The 23089-nt window shown below is 27.2% G+C and overlaps 2 protein-coding genes across 2 annotated transcripts; both read left to right on the forward strand.

Annotated features, from left to right (window-relative positions):
* The first annotated feature begins 7248 nt into the window (after nucleotides 1-7248).
* LOC114372628 (probable E3 ubiquitin-protein ligase RHY1A) lies at nucleotides 7249-9638 on the forward strand. The gene is made up of 3 exons (XM_028330296.1): nucleotides 7249-7612; nucleotides 7760-7944; nucleotides 8962-9638. The coding sequence occupies exons 1-3, from the start codon at nucleotides 7466-7468 to the stop codon at nucleotides 9368-9370; spliced, it is 741 nt and encodes a 246-aa protein (XP_028186097.1). The 5' UTR covers nucleotides 7249-7465; the 3' UTR covers nucleotides 9371-9638.
* A 9320-nt stretch (nucleotides 9639-18958) lies between these two features.
* LOC114371940 (probable protein phosphatase 2C 63) lies at nucleotides 18959-22165 on the forward strand. The gene is made up of 4 exons (XM_028329270.1): nucleotides 18959-19547; nucleotides 20214-20587; nucleotides 21115-21351; nucleotides 21445-22165. Exons 1-4 carry the CDS (start codon nucleotides 19292-19294, stop codon nucleotides 21712-21714), a joined length of 1137 nt encoding a protein of 378 aa, XP_028185071.1. The 5' UTR covers nucleotides 18959-19291; the 3' UTR covers nucleotides 21715-22165.
* Nucleotides 22166-23089: the final 924 nt, after the last annotated feature.

Here is a 23089-nt window from a genome sequence, read left to right on the forward strand (position 1 = left end):
GTATTTTCAAGTTATCATATGAAAGCCTAGTCTATGGTGCAGCTTAAACTTTCTGTTCAACCGTTACATTTGGAGTTTGTTTTTCAGTCTGAGTCGAATATAACTCAAGTCTAAAGTAACAGGGACAAAGAATTTTCAATCATGAAAGAATTTACGCCAAATTCAGATGTTATTTGACAGTATGATAACAACTTCTTTCAGTTGCAACGGCATAGAAAAAACGAGACATCATTGTTAAAAAGAGATGATTAACTCATTGCCCCTACTATCTTAATGCCGCATCTGTGCCCATTTACACAGTACAGTCGTTTTTGTCGCATGTAATTACGATGCTATCCATGTGTGTATCTCTCTGGGTGGATCACAAGAGAAGCTAAGAAGCACAGAGGCCAGATATAATTTATTTCTAATAGTTCTAATTTTATAGGTGGCAAGAAAACGGCCATTCCTTTACAGAAGTCTACTCATGTTTGGAAAAGATTATTTCTCCTAATTTCAATTGTTTTCATAGAAAGAAACTTGTTTAACCAATAAATTATTCATCTTAGTATAATTGATTTGGTCTTCAAAATTAATCACTAATAGAATTGATAAATAATCTACATCAATATTATAATGACCTTAAAAAAATTATTTATCAAATAAGCCGGATGTTTGGGGGCATCAACTAAAATTTAGTAATTCTTTTTTTGAAAAAAAATAAACTGGTTTTATGAATCTGAAATTTTGTAGCTTATCATTATTTTTCAACATCAATTATTTAATTATTTCAACCATAGATTATTGTCATAAAAAACTATTAAAAAATAATCATAAGTTACAAATGTTCAACTTCATAAAAATAGTTTTTTTTTTCAAATATACTGCTAAAAAGAGTATGAAAACAGCTGAAAAAAATTGATTTGTGATTCCAATTTTTTCCAGTTATCCCAAAGGCGGAGGACTAAATCTATTTGCTGGTGTTTGAGGTAATCAATAGTATTATTAAATCTATCTGAACTTCAAAAAGAGTTTAACATCGTTGAATAAGATGTGTAAGTGTTAACTATAAAGTATCTTTATAAATTAAGTTTAATGATGATACACCAATACTATAATTTATTCTTCCCATTTTTAATTATAAGATTATTCTTAAAAATTTGTTTTCAACTTTTTATAAGATTTTTTTAATTGTTAGATGTATTAATTATTTTTCTTTTACATATTATTACTTAATTATATTCTCTCTCTAAGCATTAATAATAAATGATTAAGTAAACAAATAATAAATGATTAAGTAAACATTGGAATTTAGAAATTATAATACAAATAATTGATAAATTTAATGTGATTAACTATTTTTGTTAAGAAGTAAATTAATTAAAAATACCTTATAATTAGTGACAAAGAAAATAATCACAAATCATTATTTATATGACTCTTTAGATAATTTTATAAAAATAAATAAATTTATTGTAAATGATAGCTTCTAATTGGATGATATTTTACATTATTAATACATAATTCTTTTATCATTTAAATTTGTAAATTAATGTACATATGTAATAATAATTTGTGTATGTAATTTAATTAATATGTCTATTTGTTTTCGTAAAAAGAAATTCAAATCTCACTAGTCAAACGATCTCATATATACATACACACAAGTCACATTATCGGTTAAGTAAGAAAAACAAAGAAGTTTACTATACTTTAGATGATAATAAAATGTTCTAATAACTGTGAATTAAAAAATTAACAATTATATTATAGCTAATTTTAAATTTTGTTATACGTAGGGTAGTATATTTTATTTTATCATAAATTTTACTATTGAATTTTGAATTAATGATTAAACTTCATTACACATTTTATCATTTAAGTATCATAATCTTACAGATTTTATTATTCAAGTTTTTTTTTTCATTTTATCATACTTTTCAATTTTCACAGATTTTACCAATCTTTTAAATGTCTGAGGATTGTATTATTGATGTGTCTCTAAAAATGACATTGGTTTATCATCAACATGATAATAAAATGACAAAAAATAATAAATATGGTGATAAAATATGGAAAAAAAACATAATAAAAAACGTATAAAAAAATATGAATGATAAAATGTATAAAAATAATAAAATACACAAGAAAAACTTAAATAATGATATAATTTGTGAAATAATGATAATTAAATAATAAAATTTACAATTAAGTTTAACATTTATTATCGCCCTCGTTTTTAGAGAGCCAAATCATATTCCTAAAAATAATTATTTCCTCTATTTCATTATAATTATTATTATAAGTTATTTTATACAAATAAACAAAAACCAATAAATATATAAAATAAAATAATAATTTTTAAAAAATTAATGTTATCATTATTATTTTATTTTAAATTTTTGTATTCCTTATATTAATGTTATAAGAAATATAAGTAAAAAAATATAATTATAATTACACTATAAAATTAGAAGATGATTATTTTAAAATAATTTTTTTCTTCTCGCACATTATTACGAGAAAGAATATTGTTGTCATAACGGCATGAAATAAAACCGCGTGAATGATGCTAGGTTTAACATCTACAGGCAATGATTAATTGATTTTTGACTTCTTGTCTTGTGTGTGCAAGTTTCACGCAATAGATCTTGCGTGCAGTCATAATTAATGGCTTAAGCTTCTTCTTTTTTTTCCTTATATCTTATAATTTTGTAAGAAAAGCTATGATTTGATTCTGTTTAAATAGAGAAATATTGAAAGGATTTTTTAAAAAAAAATTTATGTGAGTCGCATGTATATATTATATTACTTCAAATATTTTTTAACAATTTTCTTCCCTTCTCTTCTATTTCACACAATCAAACCATAGCTAGGAGTTGAGATTCAACATATTTCTCAAAAACTTTCTTTCTCTCGAAGACAGGAAATGCTAAATAAAATAGGAGTTGTGGTAGTTATTTGAGAAATAAAATTTCAAGTAGAAAATATTTTATTGCATGCGACTCTTACTATTTTGGTTACTCATACTCATTCTAATAATTTTTTCTTTTTTAATAAATTAGGAAAGTAGGGGTTATTTCATTCCAATTTCAAAAAATGTTATAATCTTTTATAAAAATTTACAAGTAAAATTCAAGAGAGTATGCTATTGTACTCGGTTTCTGTTTCTTAGGAGTGTATTAGATGAAAATTTCAAAATATTTTTAAATATTTTTTTTATAAAAATTCTTATTATAGTCAATTAGGATTTTTAAATAATATACTAAATCTTGTGGTATTTAATTAAGATTTTTTAATATTTGTTAAGAAGGATAACAAAATCTGATTATATTTAATTAATATTTTTTTATAACTTATAAAAAGTTTTTTAATATTTAAAAATATAAATATATCAATAGATTATTTTTTAACAAAAATTTCAATAGATTTCATTAAATAATCTCACCTAAATTCTTGAGGGTTTTTTTTATATTCTTTTTTCATTCTTTTTTTATTAGTTATCATATTTTTTTTTCTCATCATACTTATCTTCTTTTTTCTTTAATAGATGTATATTATATATGTTTTTCCTATTATCTTAGAATTAAAAAAAAATATCAAATATATTTATTCCTTCTGCACTTTTTTACTTGTTTTATAAATTAAATTAATGTTTAAATATGCCTATTATTACACCTCGTTTAAACATGACATTAGATTTATCTCGAAATAATTGTAATAATTAAAAAAATCAACATGTAATTTTAAATCTACGGTTCAAATTCAATAGTGAGAATGAGACCATGTTATTACAAGACAAATTAATATAAGAGGACATAAAATTAGAATTAATTTAGCTATTAAAAGATTAAAAAAAATTAAATTGGTTTTATTTTTTTTTTTACCCATACCTCAATATTTCTTATTATTATTTTCACTCATTCTTGTAATTTTATTTGTGTTTTTAAAAATTTATAAAATCTTTTTAAATTTTATAAATTTATAAAGTCATTTTTTTTAAATTCAAATCCATTAAAATTTAAACTATTATAAAAGTCTTGTAAAAAAATATGATGAATCATAATATTTTTACATAATCTTTAAAATTCACATGATTTTCTTTTATATTAAAATAATTTTTTTAAATCTTATTTTAGTACACCCTTGATAGACTTTTAAAATAGACTTTTGTTTTCTGCCTCCTTGTATTCCTACCTTATCAAAAAAATAATATTCATCGAATGTCCCCGAAGGAACAATATGAAATGATATTTAGACATAACTAATCAAAGAAAAATAAAAGTAATATTTATAAACAATGTATTAATAAGAAGATTTATCAATATTAAAAATGATAATAAAAGCAATACAGCTAATCTTGTAATTGATTGATATGGTTTGCTCCCTGTCAAGGAAAAAAAGTTATTTATTTATTTATTGCGTAACACTATTTCTACTTCCGTACCTAACTTTCACTTACCCAAACAAAACCTTTATCTTTTTGACATATTCAAACAAATATGCCTTATAGGAAATCTAGATAGCCACACATAAATAAAGTCATGTGTTGTTTAAAGCATTCTAAAATATTCGAAATTGCACTGTCATTTCGTAAAGGTCATGTCAGGCAAATTTTTCTCGACATGCAGGGGTTTCGAAGAATTTCTTCTGTTTTTGACTGAAATAGGAAGGAAGATTGATACAATTGCATAGAAAGTATAAAGTAAGATAAAGGCTGTCTATAGTGAAATGATATTGCAAAATCTAGAATCTTATCCTTGTGATCTAAGAGTGTGCATGGTTGGAATTTGATCCTTTACACCATGTTTATCTCGAATAAACGAATTAAGGATGAAAGAAAAAGAAGAGAGATGTGGAATAGAAATTAACAACATCTACCATTTGCATTATCATAGAAATAAACAACATAGAGAAGTTTATTAAGCAAGACCCATTTAAAAAATAAATAAATAATCCTGCTTTAATGGCTTAGATTTGTGTTGAGGGACAAGATCCAACTAGCTTTTTTAAAACTCGGCAAGATAAAAATAAATAAATAAAATCAGATGTTATATCTGTGCGTAAAAAGTTTCTTTAGATAAATTATTTTATATGTATAGCAAAATTAAAATAAGCTATTTAGATAAGTCTAATTTAATTATTTTGGATGTAAAAAATAATATTATGTATAAGATAAAAATAATTATAAAAGGCTAAGATTGTAAGATTTTGTTAAGTAAAAATATTTTTTCATTAAAAAAATTATGAAATTTTTTATTTTATTTTCTAGTATTTAATGTACTCATGTAAAAAAACAATTATCTGATTTATTTTAATTTCTATCTATCTAAACAATACATTTATCTTTATCCCTCCTTTTTTTCCGTCTGATTACAATGTCAATATTGATTATTGAGTTTTCAATTGCATCCATAGTAATTTAATGGGACGTCTTTTATTTTTATTTTTTTTTACATTGAAAAATATATAAATAATTTTTTTCTTTCTTTCTGGATTCATTATGTTGTTCACCCTTTATTTCTACTTTTGCAACTAAACCAATCTGTTAAATACTTAAATACGTGATGATACTACCATTTACAAAATTGTGCAATCATAGGGCATAATATCCTTCTTGTACTGGGGTTTTATTCCAAGAAAATATATACACCTCAGTGATTTACACGAAAGAGACATTGACATTTTTGAAGGTATCAAGACTGGAAGGTGTCAAGCTAGCCCTTCGTGTCATCATATTGTACCTCAGCTTTTGGATGAATGGGATTATGGAAGGATGGTCGAGGAGACATTGGTGGAAAATGAACGAGATGATACTTCTTTGGTCATTTCCTTGGACAATGTAGCCAAAGCATTAGGTTATAAAGAAAAAAAACTTGGTCTATAACAAATATTGGAAGGAGGTGATTGAAACTATTTAAACCAACTAGGTTATTGGAAGGAGGTTCTTAATATACATTAAATGTTTATTTTATTTAGTCAATTTATTAGCAACTTACTAACTGAATCAGTGATTTAGTGGTTCGATAGTAAAATTGAAATGATAATCAATTTAAATGTAAAACCAATATGTCATTAACCCAAATATATTTAAATTCGGACTCTTTAAGAAATATATTTATTTCAAGTGTGGTGGATGATAAAAAGATTATACTAAAATTTAGTTAATTTCTTAAACAAAAACTGATAATCAGCCAAATAAATAAATAATTCACACCATGATTAAAAAAAAAAAAAAACATTCATTTGCTACTCTGCTGTTTTCATTCAAATCAGTGAAACTTAAGGGGATGTTTGATTTGATTGTTTTTTGTTTTCATTTTTATTAGAAACAAAAAATGATGATAAAAATACATTTGGTTGAATTTTTGAAAATATTTTCATTGAGAATATTTTCTCAAACGAACTAAAAACTGGAAACAATAAAATTTTGTTTTCAGTTGAAACCAAGAACCTCATTTTGGATAAAATAAAAACGCGGTGACAAGGAATGTAATCTTAAGCAAATCTAAAAATACATTTTCTTTTGAAAACGTATTTTTAGTATTTTTATTTCTTGAAAGCAGAAAACAAGAAATAAAATTAAATATATTTTCATAATTTTAATCTTTTAAAAATGAAAACAATTTTCTAAAAATAAAAATAAGAATTAAAAACAAAAAATAAAAATGTAAACCAAGCACAGATTATCCATAAGTCATTTGTTTTGGGTTACATATCCACATGTCATTAACAAGTAGAATGGGCCAAGAATTTCCCATGAATCCAAAAAAGAATTGGCCGCCAAAAAAGTTACAAAAAAAACTCATTTTTCTTGAGAAGTTAGTCAAAAGATAGTTTTCTCAGTAGTACTACATAATTACGCATAATTTATTTCATAACATAAATATTTATATAAATATTTGAAAGAATTTAAGAAAATAATTTATAATTTATTTACAAATCACTTTTAATTGATTATATAATTTCTTTAAAATACTTTACAAAAAAATTATAATTTATATGAAAAGAAATAAACTTATCTTTTCTTTAATTATAAAATAATTTTTACATAAACATTTACGTTTTGAATATTATTTTAATATAAGTTTAATTCTAATATGTGGTTAATTTAATCCTTCATTTTCATTTTCCAAATCGCACCAAATCCATTAACAATCTAATATCTATGTGCCTGACAAGTTGCACAACAACTTACAAAAAAAATCATTAACATGTATATATATTAGTTGATTTAATCGATCATTCTATTTTGAGTAATTTATTTTTGCCTCTTGGAACTTTGTCGAAAAAAAAAGAAGAAAAAAGAAGAAAGTGATTGGATTAGGGAAGAATCGCAGACAGTGTTGGGCTTCTTCATGGAACTTGCTAGTTGCCATTGACCTCTCTTTCTTTTCCTTTCCTTTTTTTCTCCATCTCTCGCAACTCTTCACCTCACCGCGTCATTCGCAGCAACCACCGAACACTGAATCGCGATTCGCAGTGTATGACGAGCGCTTCGGAGCTATTCCACACCAGAAGGCATCGATTGGGACGAAATGCTCTCGATCTAGGGCTCGACACCGAACTCCACGCCGCCGATTCTCTCCGCCAACTCCGCCTTCGTCACTACTACCTCCGCCGCCACCACCCGGTATATACATTTCCCTTTTCTTTCTGCGCTATTCCACTAATTTCAATTGAAATTTCTGAAGATTTGTATTATAATTATTATTATTATTAGTGTTGAGGTTGGGGCTATTAGTTAGTATTTGAATAAAGTGAATTTTGTGGTTGTTAGGAGCGTGCATCTGATAGAATTGATGGGAGGTATCGGCGGTCTTTCGTAAGTGAGAGCGTGGATTCTGAAGAAAACGTGAGAAGTAGTCTTAGAGGGAGTAGCAGCGAGAGACTACCCGTAGGTGTGGTTCTTGCACGGGCAAGACTCCTTCAGAGGTTGAGAGGGGAACCTCTATCCACAAACAGGTTTGCTTTTCACCTCAATCTATGTCTCTAGATTATTTTATTGCTCCAACCTGAAAGATTAATATTAAGTTTGGTGTGAAAAAAATTCATTTACTTAAGCTAAAGATTTTAAAATGAGGCATTATCATTTAACCTTCTAAGAACCCTTTTTCATCTGCATAGGATTTTTATAATTCTCTCAACTAAGAAATACAAACGTTTCTCTTCCTTCTGTTTTCCTCCTAAATTTTCCATCTGAACATACCGATATGGATATTGGATGACATTGTATTAGTGTATTACTCTGTCTCCATTATTTGTGGTCATGATCTTTCTTGTATCACTTATCCTATGTTAATTAAATTATGTTATCGTTGTGTCACTAATATCAATGTAAGTTCTGTGATGAGCTGCTTATGTCTTTAAAAAAACATCATCTGATTATCTAGTATTGATAAGTAGGAATATGCTGTGAATATGATAAGTCTTTCATGATCTCGTTACTTCACTGTGTTGTAGACAACCACTTAAGCATAGATTAACTTATTTCCTTTGATGCACCCCTTGGGAAAAAAAGTAAATCATTGCATGTGGACATTTGGTTTTGTTGTCTCTGATGCAATGTTTCTCGATCTTAGTGCAACCATGGTCATCATATTCACTATAGAGTGTTGACATGAACACCTCTTCATTATAAACACCCTGTTAACACTTATTTTTCCTATTACATCATAATACCTGTCATACATATACTTCTCTTTCTTTATCCCTCTAGGTGTCCAATAGCATATGGATGTCTATTAATCATTTTCCTGCGCTATAGTATTAGAGCATGGGGAGACTCTTATTTTGGTCAATATGTTGATGTCTTCTATGCATACTGTACTCTGATTCAATTTTTTCCTTCAGCGACCTATCGTAATAAATGACGTACTGATGTTGCTGTCGAAGTTGTTTGTGCATTCTTGTTTGTTGTTAAAAAGACCTGCCATTGCCCTTTGATCCAATTTGAAGTTTTTGTTTGTTTTGTTTCCTTAGGCAATATGATAGAGATTCATTTGGTGAGGATCCAGAAAGTGAATCATCAAACGAAGATCCAAGCGGGGCATCTCTAGTTACTGAGTTGACTTCTCAAATGGCAAGGTCCCAGTTCTTGCAAGAACTAAGCACAAAGCCACCTGGCCTTACTCAAGAGGCCTTGGACTGTTTGCATCAGGAAGTTTTTAGCAGCAATGCCAGTGAGATAGGGTTGGATTCCAGGGTACTGCAGGACTGCAGTATATGTTTGGAGTCTTTCACAGACGGAGATGAGCTGATACGTTTGCCATGTGGACATAAGTTTCACTCTGTTTGCTTGGATCCTTGGATTCGCTGCTGTGGAGACTGTCCATACTGTCGAAGATGTATAGTTGTAAATACTCACTCATCATTAAACGAGGACGAGTAATTGATTTCTTGATTGACTTTGTTTTGTTCTGTGGTTGTATGACAGGATAAGAATGCTGTAATGGAGCTGGTTTTTTGTAACGATGCTGAATACTTGTCTCTTACCTTGATATCGTATTTTTTTTTTATCTTTTCCTGGTGACAATGGGAAAGATGTGGGTAGCTAAATTTGGTATTGTAAGACGTGTTATAAAATAATAACAGTCACGTGAATAGTAAATAGTATTTTTAATATTTGTATTCTTATCGGGAAAATACCTATTCATTTTTATCAAGATTCATGTATTACATTTTAGTTAATTTGGATATGGTTTACTGAAATATGTTTGTTTGAAAAATTAATAAAAATGGATGTTATTATAATATTATTTTTAATGGTGCAAAGTTAATGGTGATAAAATAGCCCTGATTAAAAGATAATTTATAATTCAATTGAAAATGTTTATAAAATAATCTTATATTTAATTATAAAAAAATATAAATAGAATATTCAACTATAAAATATTACAAATATTATTATACATTGCACCAGAAAATCTGAATTTTTATTTGCAAAATATAATGTGTATAGGATTGTATATTATATTATAATACATTGCAACAAAAAAATAGTATATTATAATATCTATATATATTTGGGAGGGATCAAATTATTTTAACATAGTTATTCTTTATACATTTATTTTTTAAAAATCTAATAGTTATAATAAATAATTAATCTTAGACAATCGATTTTAAAAGAATCAATGATTAGGACGAGGGATAATTCTTTTAAAGTTATTTTTGGAATAAATTGATCCTTCCTTTATCTATTATGGTTTTGTGGATAATTACTTGTATTTAAATTTAAACACATTATATAAATAAAAAAATTTATGCTTTCAAAATAATTTTTACGAGTAATATAGAATGTATTGAAAAAGAAAAAAAAAAACTAATATAGAATGTGGATCTAAAATGCAAATTTAGTAAATATACCATAGACAAGGCCCAACATGTATGTACTTTGCTCCCACGATGGGCTGGACTAGAGGTTAGTAAATTAGAAGTAAACGGGAGAAAATTTAAGTAGTGTTTTAGTGAGTTTATATAAGAATATCGTGTTTTGTAGTATTTAGTAATATCATATACTGTTAAATAAGATAAAAAAAATTCCTTTCCTTAAAACTATATAAAATTGTTGCTTTATAGGATGCTCGAGCTCTCATGAAGGCGTTTTTTATTTTATTTGTGTAGACTGCTTATGTGTTTTTTGAATGAAAATAAAAAACAATATTCATCAACAAAATTATTAGGGAAGAGAAACTATAAAAGATACTATAAAAAAACTAGAAAGCAAATAATATTTTCTACTAAAATCACTTGAAAGAAACTCTCATCATTACGAAACAAAATTATGTGAATGATTATATTTATAGAGTAATGATAAATGTAAAATAAATTGTACAACAATTTATATCATATTATATTGTGTCTATCTCTCGTTCTTTTTTATCCTATCATTTATTACATTTTTAATTTTAATTTATCTTCCTTTTTGCTCTTCGATATATATATATATATATATTGTTGTAGTTGTACATGTATAATTTTTCTTTTTATTTATATGATTTGAATCTGAGATCTTATTTAAAATAATTGAGTTAATTTCACTCAGACCCGTAACTTATTATTTAAAAAAACATTGAAATAAATAAGTAAAATAATAATTTAAATAGATAAAATAAATGTATTTTAGCGTAAACTCCCTGTTCTGTCAATTAAAAAAAAGGCGTAAACTCCCTGTTATAAAAGTTATGAATAAACTTCATGAAAATTCTTCTAATCTTCTCCCGAGTCATATCCAACTTATATTACGTGAAGAGCGTCATTATGCTGTGCTGTCATGTGCACGTAATCATTTATCGTCCCACCGTGGAACTCATGCCCGCTCAAGATGGCCGGTGTGATTCGTGGCCAAATAGACATTTTAGAAAATTTATTATAAAATTAAAAAAATGCAAGTATTTACCAACTTGGGATATTTTTTGTCACTTGATACCATCCTTTTATGATGCAACATGAGTTGTGAAATACTCTAAGGTGACATTAAAAAAAAAACTGTAAAGTTTGCTGGGCTCTCATGCATGTAACAATATTTAATTAGTGAGTTGTAGAACTCACCAATGTGTCATGTCTCACATGATAGTTATGTAATGTTTATTATAATATTCAAGATGTTTAAAATCAATTAGATAAGTTAATTAGTTAGATAGAAGTCTCTAGTGTGTGTCCGTTTCATTGTTTCAATCCGTTGACACGCGTTTCATGCACTGTTATATGAGAAACAACAAATTATTACTTCTCAACTTAAGTTTGAAGTTTGTTCAACGAAAAAAATAATACAACTTATTAATGTATATACTTGGAGGATCTTTATTAATTTTGTTTTCGTTTGCTTCCTCACAGAATTTTACGTTAGGAAACTCATTTATAATTTTTTTTAATGAAAAGACCAAATAAACAATAAATTGGGTGGGAAAAAACCGTTTAAATCCAAATATCAATAAAATAAGCCCACCAACAAGTACAATAACAAGGTGATAGTTGGGTGCCATACCTAGGAAGTGTTGTCGGCAAATAGATTGAAGGTTAGGTCTTTTTGTTATTGTCCTTATCTCCGAAACCTAAGCCAAAACAATATGAAACCCCACTTGCTTGTATTAGTTTATATCCGTTCTAAGTCCTAACTTCACTTGCAACAAGGAACAATAGTCATTGTACGGATTTAGCCTGCCATTTTCTGTCTGGGCATTACTACTCATTCCATACTCTACGACAAAGATATCATTGGTTGGTTGAAGAAACTACAATATACCATTTTCATTTTTTTAAAAATATTGATAATTTTTTGCAAGAGATAAAAGAATGTGGAATATTGTTTTTTCTAAAGGAATGTGGAATATTGTTATTTAAAAGTATAATTATATCTAAGTAAATTATGGTTTCATTTAACTGCTTTTTGTTTGCTTTGTTTAACGAAGATACTAATAGACAATAATAAACATTAAAAATAGTTATATTTTCTACTTCAAATAATCAAATGATAGTACTTTTTCGTAATTTATTAAGTGAATTAAGATAAAGCATAAATAATTACTAAAAAAATATGAAAAAAGTCAATAGAGTGAAAGAGTAATTTCACTAATTATCCTTTCTACGTATGTACAAAAAAAAACTAAATACTCATATTCTATAGGGAGAGGACTATTAATTTCATAAAAAACGGGAGAGAACTATTAAGAGAAGCCAACTTCTTAAATAAATCTAGGTGACTTTCAGATAGAAATACACCGAATTTATTAAAGAAATTATTCTATTTTCTAAATTGAGGATATTTATTGAACTTTTTTATCTCAATAATATTTATTGATTGTGTGTGTGATGTTTTATATAAAACCTCAAATAAAGACTGTCTAAATGAATTAATTAAAAAATGTAAAAAGTTGATATAAGGTCATATTGCACTTATATGAGTGAAAAATTTGTATTTGATTTTCATCGTGTGTAAAATTTACTTGAATAAATGATAGTTACACGTCACTGAACAAAATTAATCTTTAACCCATTAAATTAAGAAACATCCATAATCTATTATCTAGACAAAGAAAATGAATACACAAAACAAAATAATTAAGAAGGGGTAATGGATTTGGAGAAATGAGATATTTTATTCGATGCGGAGTTGTATTTCCAAATTTCGAGCATAGACGCAACGCAAGTGTCGATTCCGCGTTATGGACGGAGACAAGAACTTGAAACAGAAAGATTGGCTACAACTACGTACAAAACCCTAAGTCAACCGTGTTCTGTGCATCTAATTAATGAGTAGACAACAACACAAACATTCTAAGTAAGGTGACACGCACTATACTAATTACACGAACAAAGCAAATAATTCTTGGACTTTAAGGCAGATGATGGGGTGCATCACAAACAATAGAATTTCTCACACTCTTGTCACCTACTTCTTCCATCATTCTGGACCATTATTTACTTTTGATATTTTTTTATTGGATAAATATGTTTTATATCCCTCTAAAATTATTAATGTTTGAATTTGGTTTTGTTAAAAAAGTTGTATTATTTTCGTTCTTCTAATTTTAAAATGTATTTTTTCTCTAAATTTAAAATATAACAATTTTAGTTCATAAGGTGGTTTAAATAACATTTTATACAATAACAAATTATTTAGATAGCACTTAAAAAATTAAATAAAACAATAGAAATTAGAGACCAAAATAATACAGAAATTTTTAAAAATATCAAATTTAAACATTAGTCATTTTGGCGGGACATAAAACATTATTAGTTTTTTACTTTATAGAGTGTCTTAAATGTAAATCCTATTCGTTAAGGTTTTGGTTTGAAATTGTAGAAGATGAAACACATACCATGAAAAATAAAATCTAAGTATTGTTTTCCCATTTGGTATTAGACAATTATAGTATGTTTAATTTAGGGGAAAAAAAAAGTGAAAAGAAATCAAGGGAAAGGGCGGAAAAAGAAATGAAAGAAAACAAGTAAAACAAATGAGAAGATTTTATTGATTTTTTGTTATGGAAGAAACTTACATAAAAAGATCGTCTTGTTTATTTGTGTAAAATATATAATAATAAAACAAAAGTACGTAAATAAAATGACAAAGATATTCCTAAAAAAAGTATGCAAAATAAGGTATTTTTTATTTTTGACGTTTTCATTCCGCGACAACACCTATCCCTCTACGTTATGCCCAAAAGTGAATGAATTCTAAAATACACTATTTTCAACGTACTCTTTATTGTTAGATAAAAATTATTAGAACTAAAAAATTCTAATAATATTAAATTAAATATCTTTTTCGTCTCTTAAAATTTGGTGTTTTTTATTTCTATTTTTGTATTTTTTTCATTTTATTTATTATAAAATATATTTGTTTTTATTTTTATTCTCAAATTACTTTAAATTAGTGTTTTTATACTATTAATTTTTTTTCACGGTTCAAAACACTATTTATAGCGATTTAAGAAAGAAAAAAAATATTTTACAAGAGCTACAAAAATTATAAGGACGAAAATAAAAAAAAAAGAATATTAAATTGTAAGAACAACTTTTTTTAACCTTTTATATTTAATGAATTTCAATAATAGTTTTATAATTTTTAATGATCAAATGCACAAAAAAAAGACATGGTGGTAAAATATGTAAAAATTAAAAATTAGGGTGATAAAATTTACAAAATGATTATAATTAGATGATAAAATATACAATTAAGAAATATGATTCATTGATAGATAGTTTTTTTTGTCTCTTCCCCTCGGTTTGGAAAAAGGATAGAAACAAAAATTTGAATCGAGAAAAAAATGAGAGAAAAGAAAAAATTTAATTTTTTTGTTTTACATGTTAACTTTTTTTTTTCTCTTCAACTAAATAGAAAAATACATGATTATACATGTATTATTTTCTTTCCCTCCATCCAAACATACCATTCATTATTTGATTTAATGTTGGATTTTCTTTGTTTCAAATTGAGCTTATGTAGAAACTGAAATTGATTGAAAGTAGTGGTGGAAAATCTGAATAGCAATATATCTGGCAGCTCATAATATCAGATTTTGTTGCATAATCATAGAAGTTTCGCACGAAATCTATCAAAATTAATGGTGAGTTTCGTTCGAAAACAAGCCAATAGTGTCGATTACAATTTAACTAAGTGTTCATATTGTATGCTAGTTGGAATTTATTTGAGCAAATTTCAACTTGTATTCACTCACTTATTTTAAATGAAATGAAGTAATTATATTTCTGTAAGAAAATAATGAGCTTATGTGAAACAAAGAGAAGAAAAAACATATAAATCTGACCTATTTTTCTTTTTCTCTACGCTTCAAAAACAGGATGGTGTGCAAAGTATATAAGTAAAGTATATAAGTGATAAAAAATATACTTCTATTATATTATAAATTTTAAACATAATTTTTTTTCTGTTATTAGCCCTTTTTAATTTTCTTGTTTTTTTTCCTTCTCTTCATTTTTTTTCTTTTCTTTTATATTCTAATTCAAACGATTTGAAAATCTTCTTTGTATGTATATCTTTAAAAGGCCATTGAAATTTGAATCAAGTTTACGTTAAATTATAACACTTTTTTATTTATTTAAAACCACTAGTACTTAAATATCACATTCAACATTCGCTAATAAAATTATACTAACATTCTCCAAGATTTAGTCAAATTCTCTTGATATTTTTTTCTTTTATACTAAACTCTTTAATTATTTAAAATACACAATACCAACAATTTTTTTTCGGTAAATACACCTTTTTTCTCCTGTTTCTTTTTTTTTCTTCAATCTACACTACTTTTATAATTTAATTACCAATATACACTACTTGAGATTTTCTCTCTCCTTTTTGTTTTTTTAAATTTAAAATATTATAAAATATAAATATTATATTATATAATTTTTTAATTGGTTTTAAAATTACTTATTTATTAAATTAAATTTTATAATTTTATATTTTAATTTTTCTAAAGAAAATGATATTATTAAATATAATTATTTTTGTTTTATTATTTAATTTACCTAACATATTTTTTAGGTGAATATTTTTATTTAAAATCTGAATTTTCTAATATAATTATATTACTAAATATAATTAGTTTGTTTATGTCATTAGATTTAATTAAAAATATGAAGACTTTTTGTTTAACAACTTATTTATAGAAGAACATTATATTGTATTATCAATAAAATACTTAAACAATTAAGCTTGGCTAAAGAAAAACTTAAGATGGAGATATGTTACGACAATTGTTTCTGTTATTACCATGTTGCCAGTAAATTTCGCATTTTTTTTCTACTTTTTTGTTCATTTTCTTCTTCCTCCATCTCAGGAGAAAGGACAACCCACTGTTCTCTTTCTCCTTGGATCAGGACCATATCCTACTGATCTCGTTCATATTCTTGTCACAATTTCCGCGTGGCAGCAAAAACTAATTGTTAATTAAATATCTTTAAAGAAATTTTCAATATATTTTTATTATAAAAAATAACCCATATTTAGCAGTTATATTGTATTATCAATAAAATACTTAACACAATTAAGCTTGGCTAAGAAGAAAAACCTAAGATTGAGATATGTTAGGACAATTGTTTATGTTATTGCTATGTTGCTGGCAAATTTCACATTTTTTTCTACTTTTCCGTTCATTTCCTTCTTCCTCCATTTCCATTTCAGTAGAAATGCGAGTTGAAACAAGACAACACTTTGCTGTCCTCTTTCTCCTTGGATCAGGACCCTACTGGTTTCGTTCATATCCTTGCCACAATTCTCAGATGACAACAAAAAATAAATGCTAATTAAATATCTTCAAAGATATTTTCAATATATTTTTATTATAAAAAATAGTTCATATTTAGCCGTTATCAGTATCTTTTAGATATTTTAATCTTTTATTTTTACAAGTCATGAATAATAAAAATATCAATTCTTATCACTTAAGTAAAAAAAAATGTTAAATAAATGTTTTTAATATTGCAATTACTACTCTTTGAAATTTTATGTCTATTGTATAAGATAAATGTATCAATTATTTTTTTACTGTGTTTTTTAGTTTATTTTAATACTACTACCTAATTTTCTTATTTTTTTAATTAACGAACATAACAAAAAAACATGAACAACACATAAATTTAACTACAAAAGTACATACAAAGTAACTAAAAAATTGTAATCTAATTTTTTTATTTTTCTTTATCTGTATATTTTTAAAAAATAAAAAAATTATAAAATTTTATTTAATAAATATGTAATTTTAAAACCAATTAAAAAAATATAATATAATATTTATATTTTATAATATTTTAAATTAAAAAAATAGAGAGAGAACGTTTCAAATAATATATATTAGAAATTAATTTATAAAGTAGTGTATATTTAAAAAAAGTAAGAGAGAAAAAATTTATTTATGGAAAAAAACCTAGTACCGACACCTCCAATATTTTATACTTACACCCTTGATTGCTAAAAAAACCGCATTACAATGTATATTTCTATATATCACACTCATTTTATTATTTTAATTCTTTGCGTTGCATGCATTTTTTTATTTGTAAAAATTAAATGCGAGTACCAATGATTTGTAACAATTGATGCACATTATTCATTCAACAGAATGGATTTCATTAGTATTTGTGTTCAATGTATTTACTTTTAATCGAGAATTTTTAAGATTCAATGCGAAAAAGTAAAAGCTACCGTGTAAATTGAAATGTAAATAAAACAAAAGTATAATAAAAAAAATCCCACTATATTAAAGATGCAAAGAATTTGTTAGCAGAATATTATAATTTGATTTTAAATTTAAATAAAACCTTAAGCGAAACATTTAATGTCACTTGAGACGACTTGTTGGCTAAAGAAATCTTGTTCCTGGTCAATGCTGCAGCCCACAGAAAAGTATTAAACTTAAATATATTTTTCTTTTTCTTTTTTTTTTTTATAAAAAGGCTTAGTTGATTATACACGTTATGTATACGTGTTTTTTATGTTTGAAATCACGCTATGTATCTATATATGCGTTGGTGCGGATAAGAATTGATTAAGACCGGTAAGATTTATCTGTAGAAAAAAAAAATGGTAAGATTATAAGGTTTAAAACTATAAATTTAACCTATTTTATTAAAAAGACGAAAATATTTTTATTTTTTCAAAGTGTTTTAAAATTAATTTTAGTACTTATGAAAATTGAATATTTTTTTATAGTCTTTATATTAATAGAAACACGTATTCTTAATTTCCTAATAAAAGACTAATAAAATTACATACCTTTTGATAAATACGGAATTTTAAAAATACTATGTTTTAATAAAATAAAAATCAAAATTTGAAATATTTAGATAAATTAAAGTATTTTTATTCTTTTTAAAATTTTAAATATAAGCTTAATGTATAATGTATTCACTTCACACGTGTTTTTTTAAATCTTAATATTGATTTTAAAAAGTATAATATAAAGATATATTTAAAAAATAATATTAGCATATTCTAATATATTCCGACAGATTTAAACCTCTGTAAAAAACAAATTTAAGCCTTCTAATTAATAAATAAATATGTAGTTTTAAGACAGTAAAACAAAATAAGTATAATATTAATAAATTCATTATTATTACTAAATTCTGATTTTCAATTAAATTACTTTGTAAAAGTATACCAACCTTATCGTAACACTCAAGTCTAATGTGTACTGAATGGTAAATTCCCCACAAACAATTTAAGTTATTTTCATATCTCATATTTCCAATTTAGTATTTATTTAAGAGAAAATATGTTACGTATTAATAGTTTAATGCAGTTTTATGTAATAATAAATTATGATATAATAAATTTATTAATTTTAATAATAAGTAGTGATGTTAAAGTTTTTATACAAAATTTGGTAAGTTTTATAAAAGCATTTTATAAGTTTTACACTGATATCAAGAATGAAGAAAAACAACAGATAATGATATTTAATTGATTAAGAAACAAGAGAGGACAAAAGACAAGTATAGTAAAAAAGAGAGTAGAGGATACTTAATAGGGGGGTGAGTGGAGAAAAGAAAAGTGAAATTTGAAAGAAAAGGCGCACACACAAACACAAGACAATAAGATAAGTTGTATTCTATATTGCCATTGCCTATTGTATTGTAATATACGCGTCAACTCAACCAACAAAACAAGCATTACATATCATATCTTTGATTCAGCCTCCAAACGCGCCACTCCCATTTCTCTCTCTCATTCTTCTTCAGATGCCAAACCTAACCTAACCTCCCAAACAAACTCAACCTTATCATCATCATCGTCGTCGTTTAAATAAATTCTGATCTCCACGCACACGCTCTGAGTCAGATCATGCTGCGTTTGTGCTACGGCCCTCTGGATTGCTGCTTCCGACGCCGCCGTGCCGACGGACTCCTCTGGCACACCGACTTGAAGCCCCACGCCTCCGGCGACTTCTCCATCGCCGTCGCCCAGGCCAATTACTGTCTCGAGGATCAGAGCCAAGTCTTCACCTCCCCCTACGCCACCTACGTCGGCGTCTACGACGGCCACGGCGGCCCCGAAGCTTCTCGATTCGTCAACAAGCGCCTCTTCCCTTATTTGCACAGTAATTCCTCATTCCTAATCCTTTTCTTTTCGTTTAAACCACGCTTTTAAGATCCAAAATGACTTCAACCCTTACTCATTTCTTTGTCTTTTTTTTTTTTTTATTCAATGCCTTTTATATTTCAAAATAAGACTATTTTTTTTTTAATTTAATACTTTCTTATTTCTGGGTTATATGATATTGATATATTATTCTGGTATTGAGTTCTTTTTTACTAATTATTAATATAATTAAATCAAATATTAAATGTCTTTTATGATTTTTTAGATAAGAGAATATTTTTTTTAAAAATTCTTTATCAAGTACGAAGAATATTACTGGAAGATATGAATTATGATATTGATATTCTGGTATTGATTGACTGGTTTGTTTGTTTTCTATGCTCTATGTTACATAAAAAGTGAAATGCCAACTGTTGTTGTCTTCTCAGTTATACTTCCTCAAATAGAAGCACATGGTTTTGTTCACTCGTTAGTAGGAAGAGGAATTATTCTAAAGAGGCATTTGTAGTCAATTTTACAATTGCTATCAATAAATTTCCCTTTGTTGCCCAGTTTTACATAAGCTATGTTAATTCGTACTTGAATTTGTGAACAAAGAATTTGAACTAAATAGGCATCAATGATGCTGCATCTTGCTCATTTGTTTGTTGTTTTTGATTTGCAGAATTCGCCACTGAGCAAGGAGGGTTGTCTGTGGATGTGATAAAAAAGGCATTCAGTGCCACAGAGGAGGAATTCTTGCATTTGGTGAAGCTATCCTTGCCCATTAGTCCCCAGATTGCTTCCGTCGGATCCTGTTGCCTTTTTGGTGCAATTTCTAATAATGTGTTGTATGTTGCCAACCTCGGCGACTCGAGAGCTGTTCTTGGCAGGAGGGATACGGTGAGAAAGAACAGTCCAGTGGTGGCACAGCGTTTGTCAACAGATCATAATGTAGCTGATGAAGAGGTGAGAAAAGAAGTTGAAGCTCTCCATCCTGATGACTCGCACATTGTGGTTTATAACCGTGGAGTTTGGAGGATTAAGGGCATTATACAGGTATAATGAACTGATATGTTGTCCCTTTTGGTATCTTCTTGACTTATCGTTTATCATTTTCTTCTTAACAAATTTGCGCTTAATTTTAAACTTCATGTTGGAAATAGATAAATGCATTGTTAATATATCCATGACGCAGTCTGTGATCCCTGTTGCTAAATGTGTCTGGTTGTAGCATAATCTCTTCAGGTGTTAGTGCTGTTATTTACAATTTCAATATCTGAGTAAAAATGTAAAATCAGTTAACCTAATTTTTGTGTTTCTTCTTCCAACCTTTCTTTACCTAATTTATGGTTATTTTGAACTTGATGTATTTTTCCTACACAAAGATGACATAGAATTTGAGGTTTACTGTAATTTGTTAGAATTAAGGACTTGGATGCTCTAAGCTGTGATCTCCATGCTTTGCCTTTTCATGTGTGTGCTTCCCTTGTATAAGAGAAAGGTGCAGTGAGGTTACACCTAGTTTATCTCACTTCTGAAAAATGGGGTCAAGATAGCTGATCTAGACAGTTTTGGTTTTGCAGGTGTCAAGATCTATCGGTGACGTGTATTTGAAGAAACCTGATTTCTACCGAGACCCGGTTTTTCAGCAGTTTGGAAATCCTATTCCTTTGAAGCGTCCTGTAATGACAGCTGAACCATCAATCATTATTAGGGAGCTTGAGTCTCAGGATTTATTCTTGATATTTGCATCAGATGGCCTCTGGGAACAATTAAGTGACGAGGCAGCAGTTCAGATCGTTTTCAAACATCCAAGAGCTGTGAGTGTCTCTACTGTTGCTTGGGAGCTGAATATAATGATCAACTTTGTATATTCTTACAAGGATTTTGATGTGTGTTTGTGGTACTTGCAGGGAATTGCCAAGAGACTGGTGAGAGCTGCTCTTCATGAAGCTGCAAAGAAGAGAGAGATGAGATACGATGACATAAAGAAAATTGACAAAGGAATAAGACGACACTTCCATGATGATATCACTGTAGTTGTAATCTATCTTGATCACCATGCAGGCTCCTCTAATGGTAGATTTAAGCAAACTGGTGTTGACTATACAACTGCCCCTGTTGATATTTTTTCCCTTAATGCGGATGAAGCAGAAAAGCGTATGCTTGGTACAGTTGCCTAAAGAGTGAAGTTGCTTCAAAGGTTCATACACTGACATTATTTGAGGCGATAATTATTTATAGTTGAAGATTAATATTGTTGGTAAATGAAGAGAATTCTCGAGAAAATATATAAATTACTGCATAGATATAGTAGCTGGGAGTTGCTGACAGATTCTTTCTGGTGATATGCATATGTATAGTTGTGAAGTCTATTTTTTGGGTTTGATGGTATCAGTTTTGTTTTTCTTTGGAAAGAAAGAAAATAAAATTATATTGATTGGGTTAGTCATGATATTTCTCGCTTGACTTGGTAATGTTCGTCCTGAATAATGGAGTATGAGGCACGCGTTGGTGACGTTTCACCAACTGACAAGAATTGCAGGACTGGTGAGTGGATACTTTTCATAAGCACATTCATATTGCCATGGTACGTGTACTGATTACAACCATGAAATGAAAGTTCTTTCCAAATGTTTCTTGTGCGTCATTTCCCACCGTAACAGGCGGAAAATTTGTGATAGAAGCTCGCATTTTAGTTATCAGACGTGTTGATTTTTCTGAGATATTTGACCTCATTTTTTCTGTTTTTGAAATGAATGTTCACACGTATAAGCAACCGTTCGAGCTCGTTTATTTGCAAAACACTGATAATGTTTAATTGTTAATATTTTATAGAACTTTGAGTTGGCATTTTTGTTAGCTTTATCATAGGAATGAATAGGAACTGATAAGTAAAATAGAAGGATTCGAGGGTGCTCTAACGATGAATTGAATATTGAATAAACTAAGCTTGTATTTAAAAATTAAAACAAGTAAAAAGAAAGGTATTAAGGCCGAAGTGTCGAAAACTGGATACTGGAAGATGCCGTGGTATATAATCCGCGCGTCTTTAATTGGGGACGGTTTTAAAGAAGATAATTGTTTTCTTAGTTTTTCTGGAAAGTTAATAAAAAGCATACGAATTGAGAACTCTTATTACGGTGAGAAATAAAAATTAGGCTAAATGATATATTTTTTTTCTTTATCTTTTTTTTTTCAGTTTGGTCTTCTAATTTTTAAAAATTTTATTTTGATTTTTTATTTATTTAAGTTGATTCTGTTTGATCATTCCGTTCACCTTAAATTAATGTTGTTAATGAAATAAAAATATTAACGGCTAAAAATCATCAAATGCGGGAGGGGAGAGGGGGTTTGGTTCAAAAAGAGGTCTTGAAGAAGAGGGGTTATGGGTGAGGAAGAAGAAAATCCAGCTGCCAACTAAGGTCACACAATGTTTATTTATTATGTTTTAAAATATATTTACAATCTATTGTTAAATGTAACAAAAATTAGATTAACAACATATTAATTATTAAAATTAAACTCATCAAAAGGTATACATCTCAACATTAATTT

Source organism: Glycine soja, chromosome 10 (assembly GCF_004193775.1).
Source record: "Glycine soja cultivar W05 chromosome 10, ASM419377v2, whole genome shotgun sequence".
In the NCBI taxonomy this organism is placed as follows: domain Eukaryota; kingdom Viridiplantae; phylum Streptophyta; class Magnoliopsida; order Fabales; family Fabaceae; genus Glycine; species Glycine soja.

Excerpts from the sequence above, each read along its gene's own strand:
- LOC114372628 (XM_028330296.1), top strand. The coding sequence starts at position 7,466 with ATGACGAGCGCTTCGGAGCTATTCCACACCAGAAGGCATCGATTGGGA. Across the intron at positions 7,613-7,759 it reads ACCTCCGCCGCCACCACCCG|GAGCGTGCATCTGATAGAAT; the intron begins GTATATACATTT and ends TGTGGTTGTTAG. Across the intron at positions 7,945-8,961 it reads GAACCTCTATCCACAAACAG|GCAATATGATAGAGATTCAT; the intron begins GTTTGCTTTTCA and ends TTGTTTCCTTAG.
- LOC114371940 (XM_028329270.1), top strand. The coding sequence starts at position 19,292 with ATGCTGCGTTTGTGCTACGGCCCTCTGGATTGCTGCTTCCGACGCCGC. Across the intron at positions 19,548-20,213 it reads CCTCTTCCCTTATTTGCACA|AATTCGCCACTGAGCAAGGA; the intron begins GTAATTCCTCAT and ends TTTGATTTGCAG. Across the intron at positions 21,352-21,444 it reads TTTTCAAACATCCAAGAGCT|GGAATTGCCAAGAGACTGGT; the intron begins GTGAGTGTCTCT and ends TGGTACTTGCAG.